We start from the raw sequence: 16,317 nt of genomic DNA, 5'->3' as shown, positions 1-16,317 counted from the left end.
CATAGCGCACAAAGCTCAGGTTTACAAAGTTTACAGAATCTGGATGGAACAGCACTTTCTCTCTCAATGAGGACTGTGTTATAGATCTGGAAATAATTAATAACAGTAAAAATGGGTAACACGATACAATAGTCCTTATAATCAGGATTCAGTGTCTTATACTCAAACAGAAACTCATTTATCTATATGGTTAAACTTTTTAAATTCGAATCAGGGCATTTGATCAATTCAAATGCCAGACAAAAGATTTGTTTAGTTTGATTGATAAAAATCCTTATAATAAGAAGGATTTTTTACGACCCTTCTCCCCTCAGGTGGCCTGGGTTCAATTCCAGACGAACCTGGTTGTAATTTTTGCAGACCTAATATTGGGATTAGGCCTAGGATCAGGCCGTTAGAGTCGCTTTTCGGCAGTTGGACTCGCAATCGAAAGGTCGTCAGTACGAATCCCAGAGTAAATGGAAGATATGTATCAGGAGCAACACGAGAAAAGGGTGAATAAACAAGCATTCGATCGCCTAGAACCGAGTAGGACGCTTGCAATAAAGACCGTCAAGACAAAGTTGTAGAACAAATAATTTGATTTGAAGTGACCCCTCTCTCATCTATTCTCCCAGCAGAGATCAGTTTTTATTATTTTTCTGGCATATAAACCACTTCTGAAGCACTTTCACCTTGCTCACCAACGCTGTCTTATTTGGCTTTCTTGACCTTGGTTTTCTTGCTTTTGGATGCAGCCTTCATTCGCGTGATACCGGCCAGCACAATCGCCGCGGTGAATCCCAAAACTACGAATATGAACGATCCCACCAGTGCGTAGTACAAGGTGCTATAATTTGTGTACAGCTCATCGACCAGGGCGGGCAGGTTCTTCAGATAGTACACGGATCGATCCACAATTTGATCGCTGTGAAGAAAAGTAATCAAAAATTAGCTTTTTAATACAATTTGATACTGAAGTTTACTCACAATGGTGACGGCGGAACTGGCACACTTTCCGGCGATGTATTTTTATACCATTCTTGTGCAAATTTGACGAAAGATTTTATATCGTACTTTCCAACCTCATAACGGTAAAACTTTCCTTGGCGAAGGCTGAAATTAAATTATTTCAGAATGAAAACTGTTTTAAAAAGAATCGTCATAACTTACAAAATAAATGCCGGAACATCTTCAATGCGGAATCGCGTTGCGGTTTCGATTCCTTTCCCATCCTTTTGAATTCTGGCCACATTCATTCGGGCCTTCAAATCAGCTGAAACCGCTTCCCAAACCGCGGTCAGGCGTTGGCAGTCCACGCAGTTGGAGGTGTAACTGAAAGGTGATTTTTCATTTGAGTTATTATCAAGTTATATTTGGGGAACTCGAAAACTAGAAACCTACAACATGATAAACCAATCTCCGGTGGTCGCTCCGCTGCTAGCTTGCGTTAAATGCTCAAAGTTTTCATCGGACAGTTCCTTCACGTTCGGGTCCTTGTTCTGCACAAACTTTCCAATGAGAGCATCCTCATTGATCGGACCATCGTACAGCAGTGGTACGCCGTGGCGGAAAAATACGACGGCTGGCTCCTTTGTCGGACTGTACAGTCTTGTCATTTGACTTCCACTGAGCTTGACTATTTCCGCTTCCAGGTTATCTTTCACCTCCTGTTTGAGGTTTGCCAGCACCGCTTCCAGCTTGTCGCAATCATTGCAGTTTTGTTTGGCTAAATGGAAATTTTGATGAGTTTAAAATAAAATTTAAAATGTTCAAGGCTTATGAATTGATCTCATCCTGGAATAGAACTGCTAAATTCTAATAAAAAAAACTAATTGAATTGAATTTAAAAAAAAATCAAGCCTGCTCCGGTGGAATCGCTGGTGGCGGTTGGACTCGCAATCCAAAGGTCGTCAGTTCGAACCCTGGGGTGGAAGGTTTCTTGGAGTAGAAAGAGGTTTGGGTGCTCTCCCCATTCAAGCCTTTGAACTCCTTGGTTCGAGCAGAAACTTGCAATAGAGACCACAAGGGTCGATACAGTGAATGGTTTGCTTTGTTTTGCATGTTCAATCTAGTGTTCAACTATCTCGTGTTTTTTAAGTTGTTTGACTACGCCCTCCCAAATTATCATGCAAGCAAAATGAGCGGTTTAATAACACGAACGGGAAGGCCAAGTACTTAAAATGCATAAAATTGACCAACGGAAAAGCCTTCCCTAACACGGATGTGAACTTCAAGTCCTACCAAACCCATAATAGAATGTCTAGTACCTCTCGATGAACTAAACTAGCATAAACTACGTCATTCAACGCCATATCGGTTATGTCACGGCTTTAGGATAATATCTTTCTTTAAAAACATTTTACTTACAAAATAGAACCACCAAGTTGGAATGACTATGAAATAACTTTACGAGTTCGTCATCATTGATAGTTTTAATGACGTTTGCCTGCACGATAAAGCCGGCTGCCGCAAACAGCAACAACGCCGTCGTTGTTGCAAAAATGTGCATTGTTCCTCGAAATGTAGCGTATATTTAAACTAATATGATTAAGATTATGATTTTCAATAGTGCCAAACTTAACAAAAGAATTTATCAACAGGTGGTAAATGGACGGATACAAAAAAATAATGATGCATTTTGATGCCACGAATTCCGGGGCAATGTTGCCAGCGTTTCAATTTTTACAGTTTTTTTAAGTCAAGATTGATTCATTTTTTTACGATTGATTTTCAACTTTACTAAATTAACAATTCAAAAATAATTCATGCATTCTGTTCACATTTTATCTAAACAACAATTTGAAGAACCAGGATTTTAACGATTTCGTTAGAAACTGTCTCATATAATTTGAAAATTGATGCTGCAGCTCTGCAGATCCCAAATCATTGCAGTAATTTTCACCAGAATACAGACACACATAAATTTGGCATCACTGCTCTGTAGTGCCTGTTTGCTGGCTGCATGGGTTAAGTCGACTGTCACTGTTTCATGTCGACTTGTCAAACCTCGCGCATGGCGACCGAACGAACGAAGTTAGCCAAAGAGTAAAAGAAGAAAAGTTGATGTAACAAACGTGATCGGTTGAAATTTCAGCTTAATTCGAACGAAAAACAATTTTATACGGTAATAAATGGTGATTTATGAAGATTGAAAGGCCTGCGCTGCTGTTGAGTGCAAATTTGTATAGTTTTAAGATGTTTTGTAGGCGAAAAATCGACTAAATCACTTTCGATCGGAGCGGTTCGATAAGTCCTTGAAAATGACGTTTTTCGCAAATAATGAAGTGCGCAACCCGAAGAGAATTCCTCGGCTAAATTTAGCGGATTAAAATGAGTGTTATCAATATTTCACGGGCGCTGACGATCGCGGTTGCATAACTTTGTTTACCTTAAGCTGGTTCCTGTTGCGAATTCGGTTGTCAGATCGGACCCGGAAGCTACACCGTGGATCGTTATCTTTCCAGTCTACTTTGTGATAGGGTGGCAACAATGAAGATGTCTTGCTAAAATAATTTCAACTGAGCCTTATGTGGTTTCACATTAATACTGTTTGCACTTAGACATGCATGGCTTAACCTTTGAGACAAGCGTATATTACTCGTAGGATAAACCAGAATTACCATCTTGAGGATTTTTATTTTATTTTGTGCAGTTTTTTTTTTATTTTAATCAATAATTTTTTTTTTTCAGATAAATACCACGAAACAAATCGAAGTAATTGAAGATGGAGGAATACGCCCGTGAACCGTGCCCGTACCGGATTGTGGACGATTGTGGGGGCGCGTTCGCGATGGGTTGCATAGGCGGTGGCGTGTTCCAGGCGATCAAAGGCTTCCGCAATGCGCCCAGCGGATTCAGCAGACGAATGGTGAGTTTACCCTAATGAAGTCGGTAATTCCGTTCTAAAACCTCGCTTCAAACTCCAGGTCGGCAGTCTCACGGCCATCAAGGCGCGCTCTCCCATAATCGCCGGAAATTTTGCCGTGTGGGGTGGAATGTTCAGCACAATCGACTGCACGTTGGTGCACTTTCGCAAGAAGGAAGACCCGTGGAACTCGATCATCAGTGGAGCGGCGACCGGAGGCATCCTGGCGGCACGTAACGGCGTCGGTGCGATGGCTGGCAGCGCAATCATCGGGGGAGTTTTGCTCGCGCTGATAGAAGGCGTTGGAATCCTGTTTACCCGACTCTCCGCCGAACAGTTCCGCTCGCAGCCCATAGTGGAAGATCCGTCGGCATTGGGCGACCCAACGCAGAACGCGGCGTCCGCGTCCGGCGCCTCCTCGACGATGCCGTTTGGTTTTGGTCAGTCAGGACAAAACTATCAATAAGCAATTTTGTATAGTTGTGTTTGGGGTTTAGTTTGTAGTTCTAAATTTAAAGTGCGCTGCTGCGTTGGTGTGTGAGTGTGCGAGACTAAAAAGCGTCCAATTTTTAAAGCTAGTGGAAAAGGCTCCTCACCAAGACAATCGTAATTATTTGTCGAGGAGATAGAACGCCACTTTCAAGAAAGAGCCCTTTCCCGGCCCAGCCGAACCAAAACACTGCTAACTTCCTGTGATCCTCAAACTGAAAGTGATTTCCCTTTTTTTCCTTTCAGGAAAAGATAAAGGAATCGGCTAGGTCAGGGAGGTTCGGCTCTTTCTTTTAGTCGCAATAGACGGATGCTTCAAGAATGAAGGCGAGAGGAGTGCCTGGGGTGTGCGATAAAAGTTTAATTTTCAAGCAAGGCGAATAATCTGGACATATTCTAGAGACAGTACTAAAATGTAAACCAATGTGTAATAGAATAAATTTCAGTTCCCAGTGAAGCTCCATTTCATACCGGTTCTGCAAAGCATAATTATCCCGGACTTATTTCGCACCGACTTTTCGTTGTCTTGAATAAAAAAAAATGTTTGATAATTTAAAGTGTTTTTTTTTCTTATACGGTACTAGATAATATCTTTTAATAATAGATAAGATTATATAACATACACTCATATAGCCCAAACTCGATTATCCGAAGATCAAATATCCGATTTTTTGTATTTGACTTCGTAAACAGAAAATCTAAAATTCTCAAACATTTTTTTTAAATCTTTAATTTCTAAAATTCTTGAATTCCTAAATCCTGAAATTTTCAACTTCAATAATCCTGAACTTTTTTTCAATTCAAAATTCCTTAATTTCTTAAATTTTTAAATTTTTAGCTGCCATCTCCAATTACAAAAATAGCCATATTAAAATTTAAAAAATCGACTCTTTAATAAGGGTTCGTTCAACAATTACGTCCATGAGTAGGGGGGGTAGGGGGTCTGAGGTTTTTGTCAAATATTTTTAATAATTTGAGTTGGTGGCATTTTAAAATTTGAGAACATAAGAAATTTAGATTTGAAGGATTCAATACTTAAAAAGAAATTCCATTGAATTGGGTACTAAAGCCCTATGTCAATTTTTGTGTACAACGGTAAAAAAAACACGATTAAAAACCATTTCTGATCACTTTTTTTCATTTTAATGCAATTTTTTTTTATCTCAAGACAACATTTTTTATATGGATCAACTATGGTCCCCTTGGAACGAGCTGTCAAGTAGGAGCTTTTCTGTCAAGAAGGACCGCGAGGTTAATTTTTCAAAATTGAAAACATTTTAATCTCTTTGTGGTCGTACAAAGTGTCATTGTACTCAGAAAAATAAACTTTACCGCTGTAAACAATAATATCAGCAATCTAAGCTTCATTTTAGGACCCAATTGAATTTTTTTACGAGGACTTCGAACAATACTACAGTCACACTACAAAAATTTAAAAATTTATTTGAATTTTAGTATTTTTAATCTTTGAATTTGTTTTTTTTTTTCGTATTACGCTCCATACAATTTTTTTTAATTTGTATGGAATTTTTGTTACGAAGCGGAGAGGGGAGGGGGAAAGGAAGAGCGCATTTTTTTGCGTTACGTAATAAAAGAACGCTCCCCATCAACCTAAACATGTTAACATTAGGTTAACAAATAGCCACTGAATCCGCTTTTAAATTTCTTTTATGAGAAAGACAAAAGTTATTGTTTTTTCGATATTTGTTTATCCGAAGTTTGTATGGAGACTTTTGAGATAAGCTACTTTTGTAAATCTAACCTGTACTGTAACGCTGTACCACAAAGACGTTAGTGGAATGTACCCAAAACTGAGTTGGTTGGTTTTGTTTAGACTTAATTCACGTGAATTTCGTCCAGCGTGTAGCTTCTAAGTGCTACAGATTTTCCCCAACTTCTACAGACTTGATGTGGCAACACTGGAAACTTCAGTACCCAAATTTGAGTAGGATAAAAATAAATCAATGTGCACAATAACCCAAAAAATGAGCAATGTTCGATTACCGTGCGCAACCCAACTGTCAAAATAAAAGTGTGCCCGCACCGCTGTCACTCGGCTGATGTGAAAATTTCGCTCTCCCGTCATCCCCGTCGTCGCTGTCGGATTGCGATCCGTTTTTTGCTGAGTCGCTTCTTTTTTCTCCGTGCTGCGGTCAGGTGCGTGAGTGAGTGTCTCGCGGAGTTCTTCGCCTGGAGGAATCGGGATTCGGCCATGTATCGCTTGCTAGTGCAGAAAACGGTCCTGAACGGGGCCAAGGTAAGGATGGGTCGAGCGGAGGCAGGTTCTTTTTTCGGGGTTTGTTGGCTTTTGCGATGGTTGGAAAGTACCAGCTCGGTTTGCACAGTAAGCGAGCAGGACGTCTCGGCGACGGGGCAAAGCAAAAGGTGTTATGTCATAACACAGAAGAGAGTAGAAGACCACGCAAATAGCTGCTGCTGCTGCAGTCGCGCTAATCGGAAATGTCATTATCAATGCCAAACTCAGCAGGCGCGCGGATAAGTGACTTGTTTGCTGCCGTAAATATCGATGACGACGGTTTTGATTTTTCGTTTCAGCGTCAGAGCAACCATGTTCTGCGTAGCCTCAGCACAAGAGGAGGAGTTCCGGAGTTTCGGGAAGCCGGTTTCGGCAAGGTGCTGGTTTTGCTGTCGCCGTTCCTGATCGGCGGAGGAGTGGTGACCTACGCCAAGTAAGTGGCCACAAGAGTTACTTTTGTAAGATTGTTTACAAGACTTTATTTTGTTTCAGATACGACAACGAGTTCCGCAAGACGCTAGTCAGCAACGTACCGGCGTTGGAACCGGTGCTGAAGGTGTTGCTGCAGGAAGAAAACCCGCTGGACGATGTTACGAAGAAGCTGGACGAAATTTCCAGCACCATCAGCGGTTACACCTCGAGCATCACCGGATTCTTCACCGGTGGCGAGTCGGAGAAGCAACCGGAGAAAAGTGAGTGGACTATTTAAGCTTGAAAAAAAAACACTCGATTAATTGTATGGTTTATTGCAGAGCCCGACCTGCCACCGATGACCCGTTCCAAGTCGGTTCACGTGCCCGTTCCATCTCCACCAATGCCCAAGCCGGAACCAATTGTGGAAAAGTCCAGCACACCGGCAAAGTCGGCTCCTGTCGTAGAGAAAGCAAAGCCCGCACCGGTCACGAAACCAGCGGCAGCGGCTCCCAAGGCCGCAGCTCCGGCAGCAGCTGCCGCCACCGCGGCATCCGCTCCCAAACCGATCTCGGCTAGTCACGGTGAAGAAGTGCCCAAGTCGATCAGCGAGCTCGAGCGTCAAATCGATATCGCCGCTGCAACGGCCATCAAAGAGTACGGCAAGGCCGTCCAGGTGCTGAAGGCTTACACGGAGGAGGTGAAGAAGGTCGTCGATGAATCCGTCGACAAGCTGGACACGACGAGCTGGGTGTTGCTGCGTAATCGTACCAGTGCCCGGGACAGCGCGCTGAAGGCCGCTGAGGATGCCGCCGAAGATGCTCGCGAGAACATTGAAAAGCTGCACCGTCTGCTGGACAGCAAGGACATCAAGTGTTCCGACGAGCTTAAGGGCAAGGCCCGCGAAAACATCGCCGCCTATTTGGAACATCTGAAGAAGGCCAAGGCGGACGTCTTCAAGGCACGCGATTTGGCCACGTACGGTGAAAAGTACTGGAAGAACGTGGAGTCGGCCAGAAACTTCTTCATCGACGAGATTGAATCGCTCTTCCCTGGCATCAACTTGACGGAGAAAAAGTTGAACATTTCCAAGGATGACCTGGACCTGTTCATTGTGCACGCCTTCACGCAGGTGGTCGCCCACCAGAAAGAACTGCAAAAGCTGCAGATCGAGGGTGATCAGCAGTTGAAGCGAGCCCTGGAGGCCGTTCGAGGAAGCGACCAGAGCGAAGCCGTCAAGTCACAGCTGGAGTACGAGATTGCCAAGGAGCGCCGCGAGCTGAACTTGAAGAACCAACGAAAGGTACCATCATAATGTAGTTTATCCGTAACAGCAGTTATTCAAAGTTACTTCCGTTTTAGCTTCTAGCGATCCGCGCCGAGCTGGAGCGCGATCTGCGCAACCAGATGAAGCGCCAGTCGGAAGCGCACACGGACCACCTGACCGACGCGCTGGCCCAGAAGGAAGTCGAGATGAAGCGCAAGTTCCAGCGCGAGTTGGACGAGAAGATCACCACCGAACAGGCCGCGTACAAGCTGCAGCTGGCGGCGATGTTGGGCAAGCTGAAGGGCATGGATGCCGCACTGAAAGGTAGGAGTTTGACCGTTTTAAAAATCTACTGTGATTTGTCTCCACTAACAACTGTGTGTTTGTGTGTTCTTGTCTTTTCCTGTTTCTCTTCATCACGTAATAAACATTTTACATGTCTTCATCATGCTAACACACACTTTAAACCGCAGAGATCGACGACGGCATGAAAGGTACTTGCCAAACTAACTACTTAGATTTGAACCTAAACGACTTTTTTGTTTTATGTTCTTTGTTTATTCTATTCAATTCCCAACTAAAATTGTCAATTCTCACCCTCAGAGCGCGCCGATGCCGAGAAGAGTGCCCACCAGGCCCAAGCCCTGTGGGGAGCCTGCCAGTCGCTGTGGGCGTCGATCCGTAGCGGTCAGCCGGGCAAGTCCTGGCGCGAACAGCTGCGACCGCTCCGGGACGAAATTAGCGCCGTTGGCCGGGCGGCCGAAGGTGACGAACTGGTCGGAGTGGTGCTGAAGGGCCTCCCTGAGCAGGCCAAGGGTCGCGGTGTCTACCCGGAGGATGCCCTGCGTGAACGGTTCATCAAGGTGGAGGAGGTGGCCCGTAGGCTGGCGTTGATTCCGGCCGAAGGTGCTCGCCTGCCGATGTACTTCCTGTCGTATCTGCAGGCCGCCCTGATCGCCCGCCCCGATGTGCCCATTTCGAAGGACGAGCTGGAGAACAAACCGTTCGATTTCGCCAAACTGGACACGTACGACATCCTGAACCGCGCCCGCTACTGGCTGGATCGGGGTGACCTCGTCAAGACCGTTCAGTACGTGAACCTGCTCCAGGGTGCACCCCGAAAGGCGGCGCTGGACTGGCTGAATGAGGCCCGTCTGCTGCTCGAGACCCAGCAGGCTGCCAGCACGCTCATGGCACACGCCGCCTCGAGTGGAGTTCGTTTCCTGTAAGACCCAACCAGCCAGCAGCGTCTGTTGTTTTGTGTTTACGTGTCCCATTTAATTCCACCCAACGACTCCAGCTGTAAGATTCAAAAGTTCTAGAAGATGCGGGAACCGCGACTTGTGCGAGCGACGACAGTGGTTATTAATTTTTAAAAAGTTTAACGACATTTAGCTGAAAATCCCATTCTAGTAGCGAAGAAGAGAATGCACCGGAAACATTTTCAAGTATTGCGCCGAAACTAATAAAAAATGAAGATTGTGCTGGAAAGGAAAATTAGCTAACCTGGTGGTGCTTATGTTAGGATTGAGCAATCGGAACAGACAAGTGAAAGTGAATGGTAATGGCATTGGCAAAGTTTGCGGGAGCGGAGAGGTTGGACATTTTGTTCAAAATTCAAACAAGTACTCTGTAAGGCACATTAATTTAATAAACAAACATAAATCCAGTCCTGCAGTTGAATTGATGACTTATTTGCGTTATTGAGAACATCTTTTGAGTTTGTCTTCCAAGCTTTCTTCAAAAAATGATACGGGAATCATGGTTGTATGAACAGAAATCTGTGTCGTATTTTTTCCCACTTAAAATAAATAACAGTTTTGAACATTTTATTACAGCCACTTGAGCCCTCTAGGCCAAGGTAAAGTGGGGATGAGAAAGGCCTACGGTAATAAAGGAGCTATTACACTACCGCAAACAAACTCGCACTTTTTCGAGTTTGCCAAAGTCGCAAACTTGCAAAGAAGGCAAAATGTATGCAGGATGACGTTTGTACAAACAAATCCAGGCAAACAAACAAAGTAGGCAAACTGTAAAAAATTGTGAGTTTGTATATCCAGGTTTTTATGCGAAGATGGCGTTCGAATGTTGAACGTCCGAAATGTCAAAATCGCGCAAGAGCACCAACATCAGAAAAAAATGCGGCTGTCATGCCATGGCACACTTTTTTCGTAATGTTGGTACCACTGCGTGATTTTGACATTTCGGGCGTTCACCATTCGAACGCCATTTTCGCTTAAAAAGCTGGATAAGCGAGAGTATAAGCACAGAGGTTAGGTTGTCGCTTGAAAAATCATTTTTGAATGAATTTTCTGTTATGTTTTCGTTAATGTTAATGCATTTTTGCATTATTTTTAGTCAACTGGAATTATACAGAAGTGAATTTTATATTTAAACGAGGTTAACATTTATTTTCTTTCGAAATTATTAAGCCTTTTTCATTGTTAAGTCAAGTATTCTCAGCCGCGACAGTGGCGCCGCCAAGCGTATCCTGCACACTCTAATTTCTTTGATGCAAGATTGTATGCAACGCATTTTTAAAGTTTACACGGTTTACACACAAGTTAGAGCCAAGATGTACATCTGTTCTCTGTGGTATAAGCACTGACGAACTGACGTGCCACCACTGACGAACTCGACGGTAACATTTCAAAAAGCATCATGTACATTTTGACACTTTCTGGGTTATTGCATATTCTGAAAGTAGGGGAAATATCCCCATTTTAATCACTCTAAGCCGATCGACCAATTCTCATCACTTTTGCCGTTTTCCGCTATTAAATAAACATTTTCAGATGTATCAACAATGGAGAGTTGCTTGCTCACTTTTGTTTGAGCTATTTATTACTTTGGAACAGTCAAAAACACTTTATGAAAGCTGTAATCCATGATCAAAGTGCTTATAGGCCGATAATAGAAATAGGCTGAGAAAGGGTATAGTTCCCCTACTCCTAATAAGCTACATCTCCACCAAAAATGAGCAAAAGTTACTTCAGTAAAGTCTGTTTAATCATGATTTTAAATAATGTAACATAAACAAAATCTCTGCCATCAGCAGTCCCTGTTTATATAGCCCTGTCAACCTGTCAAATAAAAGACTACATGAACCTCGTGACGAAAAAAAAGCAACATAAAAAAGCGCCATGTACATTCGGCGAGGAAAAACGAATCATAACAAAGCGCCCCCCTCAGTGACCGGGTGCAACCCAGCGCTGGAGTTGCCCTAAGGTCTTATACACAACATTTTTAATCTTTGCTTTTTGGTTGTTTTTGAAACCGCCTTGAGTTAGAGGTATTGAAAAACTTCCAAAAAGCAGTACAACATAAAAAAAAAACTGTTGTACAACATTTTTGATGCTGAACATTTTGAACTATTTTTTTTCATTCTGCAACCCAAAATTAGTTAACATTGCGCTGTAAACCCAAATTTGGTTACACAAGTTTGACCTCATTTTGAACGAATTCGGATAATCCACCAACAAGCGTGCAGCTCGCACTCAATGTTAACCCATTTCTTTTGAGCGTGTTCCTCCGTGTTCACCGCATCTGTCACTTTCACTTTTCACTCGCCGAGTTGGTTGTCTCGTCAGCGCACACGTTTTCAGCATTTTCGCTGCCGAAACAAATATTTTTGCGGTGAAATTGTTTGGAAAAGTTGGGCAAATTTTCCTGGTTGAACCCTCCGCGTGACACTTGTTCGTCGAAAACCTTGCCCGCGATGGCGACCAAGCTAGTGTCCAGCTACAACGAGCCGGCGATCGGTAGGTTGAGCAAAGTGTTCTATTTTTGGTTAGAATGTTGGCTTGTGGGTGGTGATGGATGATGAAATTTGACGCCCGATTTGCTTGCAGGTGGATTGATTGTGGCCGAAGTGATCAAGTCGACGAATCCGATCGAGATCAGCTGGGGCCAGGAGACGTCGATCACGTTCTCGAACCGGACGCTGATTTGTGTGACGAACAATGACGTGCTGCGTGCGCTTGCGAGGGACGCTCCGAAGTATCAGCTGTACGGGAAGACCCCGATTGAGCGGACCCAGATTGACCACTGGTTGACGTACACGCTGTCGATGGAGAAGGATCCGGCGGACGAGCTGATGTATTTGAACAAGTGCTTGGCCCCGCTGACGTTCCTGGTGGCGAATCACTTGACGATTGCGGATCTGGCCGTTTTCAACGAGCTGTTTAGCTGCTATGAAGAGTTGAAGGCGGTGGGAATTCCGGTGCACGTTCAGCGTTTCTACGATCTTATTTCGGCGCAGCCGGCGGTGAAGAATGTGCTCCAGGGAATTCCGAAGGAAGCGAAGCTGGGAAAAAGGGGCACGACGACCCGTGGGGCAAGTGCGGAGAAGACTACCGAGCGAAAGCAGGAAGGAAAGTTTGTGGATCTTCCGGGGGCTGAGATGGGAAAGGTTGTGGTGCGGTTTCCGCCGGAGGCGTCCGGTTATTTGCACATTGGCCACGCGAAGGCTGCTCTGTTAAATCAGTACTACCAGCAAGCGTTCCAGGGCAAGCTGATTATGCGATTCGACGATACAAATCCAGCCAAGGAGAACGTTCACTTTGAGAAGGTGATTCTGGAGGATTTGGAATTGCTGCAGATCAAGCCGGACCTGTTTACGCATACTTCGCAGTACTTTGACCTGATGCTGGACTATTGCGAACGGTTGATGAAGGAAGGAAAGGCGTACGTTGACGACACCGAACCCGAGCAGATGAAGAAGGAACGCGACGAGCGTACTGAGTCGAAGAACCGAAGCAACAGCGTGGAGAAGAATTTGCAGATGTGGCGGGAAATGGTCAAGGGTTCGGCGGCTGGGCAAAAGTGTTGCGTCCGCGCCAAGATCGATATGGCTTCGCCAAACGGTTGCATGCGAGATCCGACGATCTATCGGTGCAAAAATGAACCGCATCCTCGTACGGGAACGCAGTACAAAGTTTACCCGACGTACGACTTTGCCTGTCCGATTGTTGACGCGATTGAGGACGTAACGCACACTCTGCGAACGATGGAATATCACGATCGCGACGATCAGTTCTATTGGTTCATCGAGGCGCTCGGACTGCGCCGTCCCTACATCTGGGAGTACAGTCGGTTGAACATGACCAACACCGTACTGTCGAAGCGCAAGCTGACCTGGTTCGTCGAGGAAGGCCTGGTGGACGGGTGGGATGACCCACGCTTCCCCACGGTGCGTGGCATCCTCCGGCGGGGTATGACCGTCGAGGGTTTGAAGGAATTCATCATCGCGCAAGGATCCAGCAAGTCGGTCGTGTTCATGGAATGGGACAAAATCTGGGCGTTCAACAAAAAGGTGATTGATCCGATCGCGCCACGCTACACTGCGCTGGAGATTGAAAACCGTGTCGTGGTGAATGTTGCGGGCGCCAAGCTCGAAGCTGTCCAAGTTCCTGTCCATCCCAAGAACGCTGACATTGGTACGAAAACGGTCTGGCTTGGTCCGCGTGTGCTGATTGATCAAGCCGACGCTGTTGAGCTGAAGGAGGGAGAAAATGCCACCTTCATCAACTGGGGCAACATCATGATCAACAAAATCCACAAAGATGCCACTGGGAAGGTCACCTCCATCGACGCAAGCTTGAACCTGGACAACAAGGACTTCAAAAAGACGATGAAGCTCACGTGGCTATGCGAGCAAGACCCCGCTGAATATCCGCCGACGTTCTGCGTCTACTTTGAGCACATCATCGGCAAGGCCGTGCTCGGCAAGGAAGAAGACTTCAAAACCTACATCGGCCATCAAACCAGGGTGAGCACTTAATCCATCTTCAGTTTTCAAAATCTAATCCGGTTCATTTTTCTTCTAGTCCGAGGCGCAAATGCTGGGCGATCCCGAGCTGAAAAAGCTCAAAAAGGGTGACATCATCCAGCTGCAGCGGCGCGGCTTCTTCAAGGTGGACCAAGCGTACGCGCGGGCCAGCGAGTTCTCCGCCGTGGAAACGCCCGTCGTGCTGTTCTCCATTCCGGACGGGCACGCCAAGGAGCAGCCCACGGCTGGGGCCCCGAAAAAGAATGCCGCCGAATCGTCCAAGGTAATTCCATAGGTTGCTTGATCATCTCCAATAGAAATACTCAGTAGAAGCAGCGATTAGGCTTTCGAAAGTCTCGTCCGTTTTCAGTTACTAAAATGTCGAAGCGGTGTAATGCTTGCATGCAAGTTTCATGTTTACGCTACTCGCCGCTAGATGGCGTGCAAGTTACACAAGTTCATTCCACTCTCGCACCTGCATGAACTTCCAATTATCTTAAAAGGCTTGGCAAAACGTGATTTAAAGTTCATTTGCCGACATACCTTTTGCGCAACGCGCAACAAGCTTTGTACGCGTCGACAGTGAAAGTAGATGAACTTTGCCACATTTCAAGTTTTGCTTCGCTGCGCGAAGGGGTTGCGATAGGAGTTTGTAGAATTTAGTTTGTTTATTGACTTTATTGTTTCAGAAATCTGCCAAGGCACCTGCTAAATCTGCCGAACCTGCGGCTAAGCCAGCGACAGGCGCAACGAATCAGCTAAACGACTCGATCGTGCAACAGGGTGACTTGGTGAGGAAGCTCAAGACAGAGAAGGCAGCCAAGCCCGACATTGACGCTGCTGTGAAGCAGCTTCTAGCGCTCAAGACTCAATTCAAGGAGGCAACCGGACAGGACTGGAAGCCTGGCGTAGCGATCGCGGCACCGAGTAGCACGACAACAAGTGCTGATTCCGGCGAAGCCATCAACGCGAAGATCGTCGAGCAGGGCAACACGGTGCGCGACTTGAAGACGAAGAAGGCGGCCAAGCCGGACGTTGACGCTGCGGTGAAGCTTCTGCTTGACTTGAAGGCCCAGTACAAGGCGGCTACCGGAAAGGACTGGAAACCGGAAGCAGCAGCTGCTGCTGCACCAGCTGTGGTGAAGAAGGAGGTTGCTCCAAGCGGTGGTGCCGATATTAATGCAAAGATCCTCGAGCAGGGCAATACGGTGCGTGATTTGAAGACGAAAAAAGCGGCCAAGCCGGAAGTAGAAGCTGCGGTTAAGATTTTGCTTGACTTGAAGGCACATTACAAAGCGGCTACCGGGAAGGATTGGAAACCGGAGGCTGCTCCTGCACCAGCTGTTGTGAAGAAGGAAGCTGCACCAAGCGCTGGTGCTGGTGCCGAAATCAACGAGAAGATCGCGAAGCAGGGAGACGCGGTGCGTGATTTGAAGAGCAAAAAGGCAGCGAAGGCGGATATTGACGCCGCGGTTAAAGTTCTGTTGGATTTGAAGGCACAATACAAGGCGGCGACGGGTCAGGACTGGAAACCAGCTGCAACGCAAGCTGCCCCGGCTCCCAAGGCTCCGGCATCCGGCGATAAGGAAGCGGAAATTCTCAACCAGATCGCCACTCAGGGAGATAAAATCCGAACGCTCAAGTCCAGCAAAGCGGACAAGGCCGCAGTTGAGACTGAGGTTAAGGTGCTGCTGCAGTTGAAGGCCGACTACAAGTCGTTGACCGGCAAGGACTGGAAGCCGGGTACCGTCGCCACACCAGCGGCTCAGCCTGTCAAGCAAGACAAGGAAAACATGGCTCCAACCAACAATGTTCCAGCAGCTGCTACCGGCTCGGAAAAGGACGTTCTCACTGCCAAGGTGAACGCACAGGGTGAAACCGTGAGGAACTTGAAGTCTTCGGGTGCCTCGAAGGATCAGGTCGACGCGGCGGTGAAGCTTCTGCTGGACTTGAAGGCAGAGTACAAGAAGGTGACCGGAACGGACTTCCCCGTTGCCGGACGTGCTCCGAAGGCGGCTGCTCCGAAGAAGGAGAACAAAAAGGAGGAAAAGCCCCAAAAGAGCAAACCGGAACCGGCAAAGCAAAAGGACGATGGCAGCGGCCCGAAGAAGCAAACCCGGCTGGGACTTGAAGCGACCAAGGAGGATTGTCTGCCCGAGTGGTACTCCCAGGTCATCACCAAGGGTGAAATGATCGAGTACTACGACGTGTCCGGGTGCTACATCCTGCGCCACTGGTCGTTTGCCGTGTGGAAGGCCATCAAGGCGTGGTTCGAC

General features: G+C 46.1%; 4 protein-coding genes across 5 annotated transcripts; 3 read left to right on the top strand and 1 right to left on the bottom strand.

The window, feature by feature from the left end:
* Positions 1-599: 599 nt before the first annotated feature.
* Positions 600-2,615, bottom strand: LOC120428997 (thioredoxin domain-containing protein). Its single transcript, XM_039594136.2, has 5 exons — positions 2,350-2,615; positions 1,384-1,708; positions 1,153-1,314; positions 970-1,095; positions 600-907 (listed from the first exon to the last, which is right to left on the bottom strand). The coding sequence occupies exons 1-5, from the start codon at positions 2,489-2,491 to the stop codon at positions 694-696; spliced, it is 969 nt and encodes a 322-aa protein (XP_039450070.1). The 5' UTR covers positions 2,492-2,615; the 3' UTR covers positions 600-693.
* A 344-nt stretch (positions 2,616-2,959) lies between these two features.
* On the top strand, positions 2,960-4,893 carry LOC120428998 (mitochondrial import inner membrane translocase subunit Tim17-B). Of its 2 annotated transcripts, XM_039594138.2 has the most exons (4): positions 2,960-3,106; positions 3,673-3,850; positions 3,909-4,287; positions 4,583-4,893. In XM_039594138.2, the coding sequence occupies exons 2-4, from the start codon at positions 3,707-3,709 to the stop codon at positions 4,603-4,605; spliced, it is 546 nt and encodes a 181-aa protein (XP_039450072.1). In that variant the 5' UTR covers positions 2,960-3,106; positions 3,673-3,706; the 3' UTR covers positions 4,606-4,893. The 2 variants fall into 2 exon arrangements, with proteins under 2 accessions (XP_039450072.1, XP_039450071.1); XM_039594137.2 differs by having other exon boundaries at positions 3,909-4,893.
* Positions 4,894-6,419: 1,526 nt separating this feature from the next.
* On the top strand, positions 6,420-9,940 carry LOC120428995 (MICOS complex subunit Mic60). The gene is made up of 7 exons (XM_039594134.2): positions 6,420-6,593; positions 6,893-7,026; positions 7,086-7,285; positions 7,346-8,307; positions 8,367-8,595; positions 8,745-8,765; positions 8,875-9,940. Exons 1-7 carry the CDS (start codon positions 6,549-6,551, stop codon positions 9,498-9,500), a joined length of 2,217 nt encoding a protein of 738 aa, XP_039450068.1. The 5' UTR covers positions 6,420-6,548; the 3' UTR covers positions 9,501-9,940.
* A 1,888-nt stretch (positions 9,941-11,828) lies between these two features.
* On the top strand, positions 11,829-16,311 carry LOC120429000 (bifunctional glutamate/proline--tRNA ligase; the record flags this gene model as incomplete). Its single annotated transcript, XM_052711533.1, has 4 exons — positions 11,829-12,032; positions 12,123-14,041; positions 14,100-14,324; positions 14,731-16,311. Coding segments are annotated over exons 1-4 (3,768 nt in total), but the record flags the coding sequence as incomplete, so codon positions are not given.
* Positions 16,312-16,317: the final 6 nt, after the last annotated feature.

Source organism: Culex pipiens, unplaced genomic scaffold, assembly GCF_016801865.2.
Source record: "Culex pipiens pallens isolate TS unplaced genomic scaffold, TS_CPP_V2 Cpp_Un0092, whole genome shotgun sequence".
NCBI classification, from domain to species: Eukaryota; Metazoa; Arthropoda; class Insecta; order Diptera; family Culicidae; genus Culex; species Culex pipiens.
The sequence above is the reverse complement of the archived record's forward strand: the minus strand, read 5'-3'. Positions and strand labels throughout refer to the sequence as shown.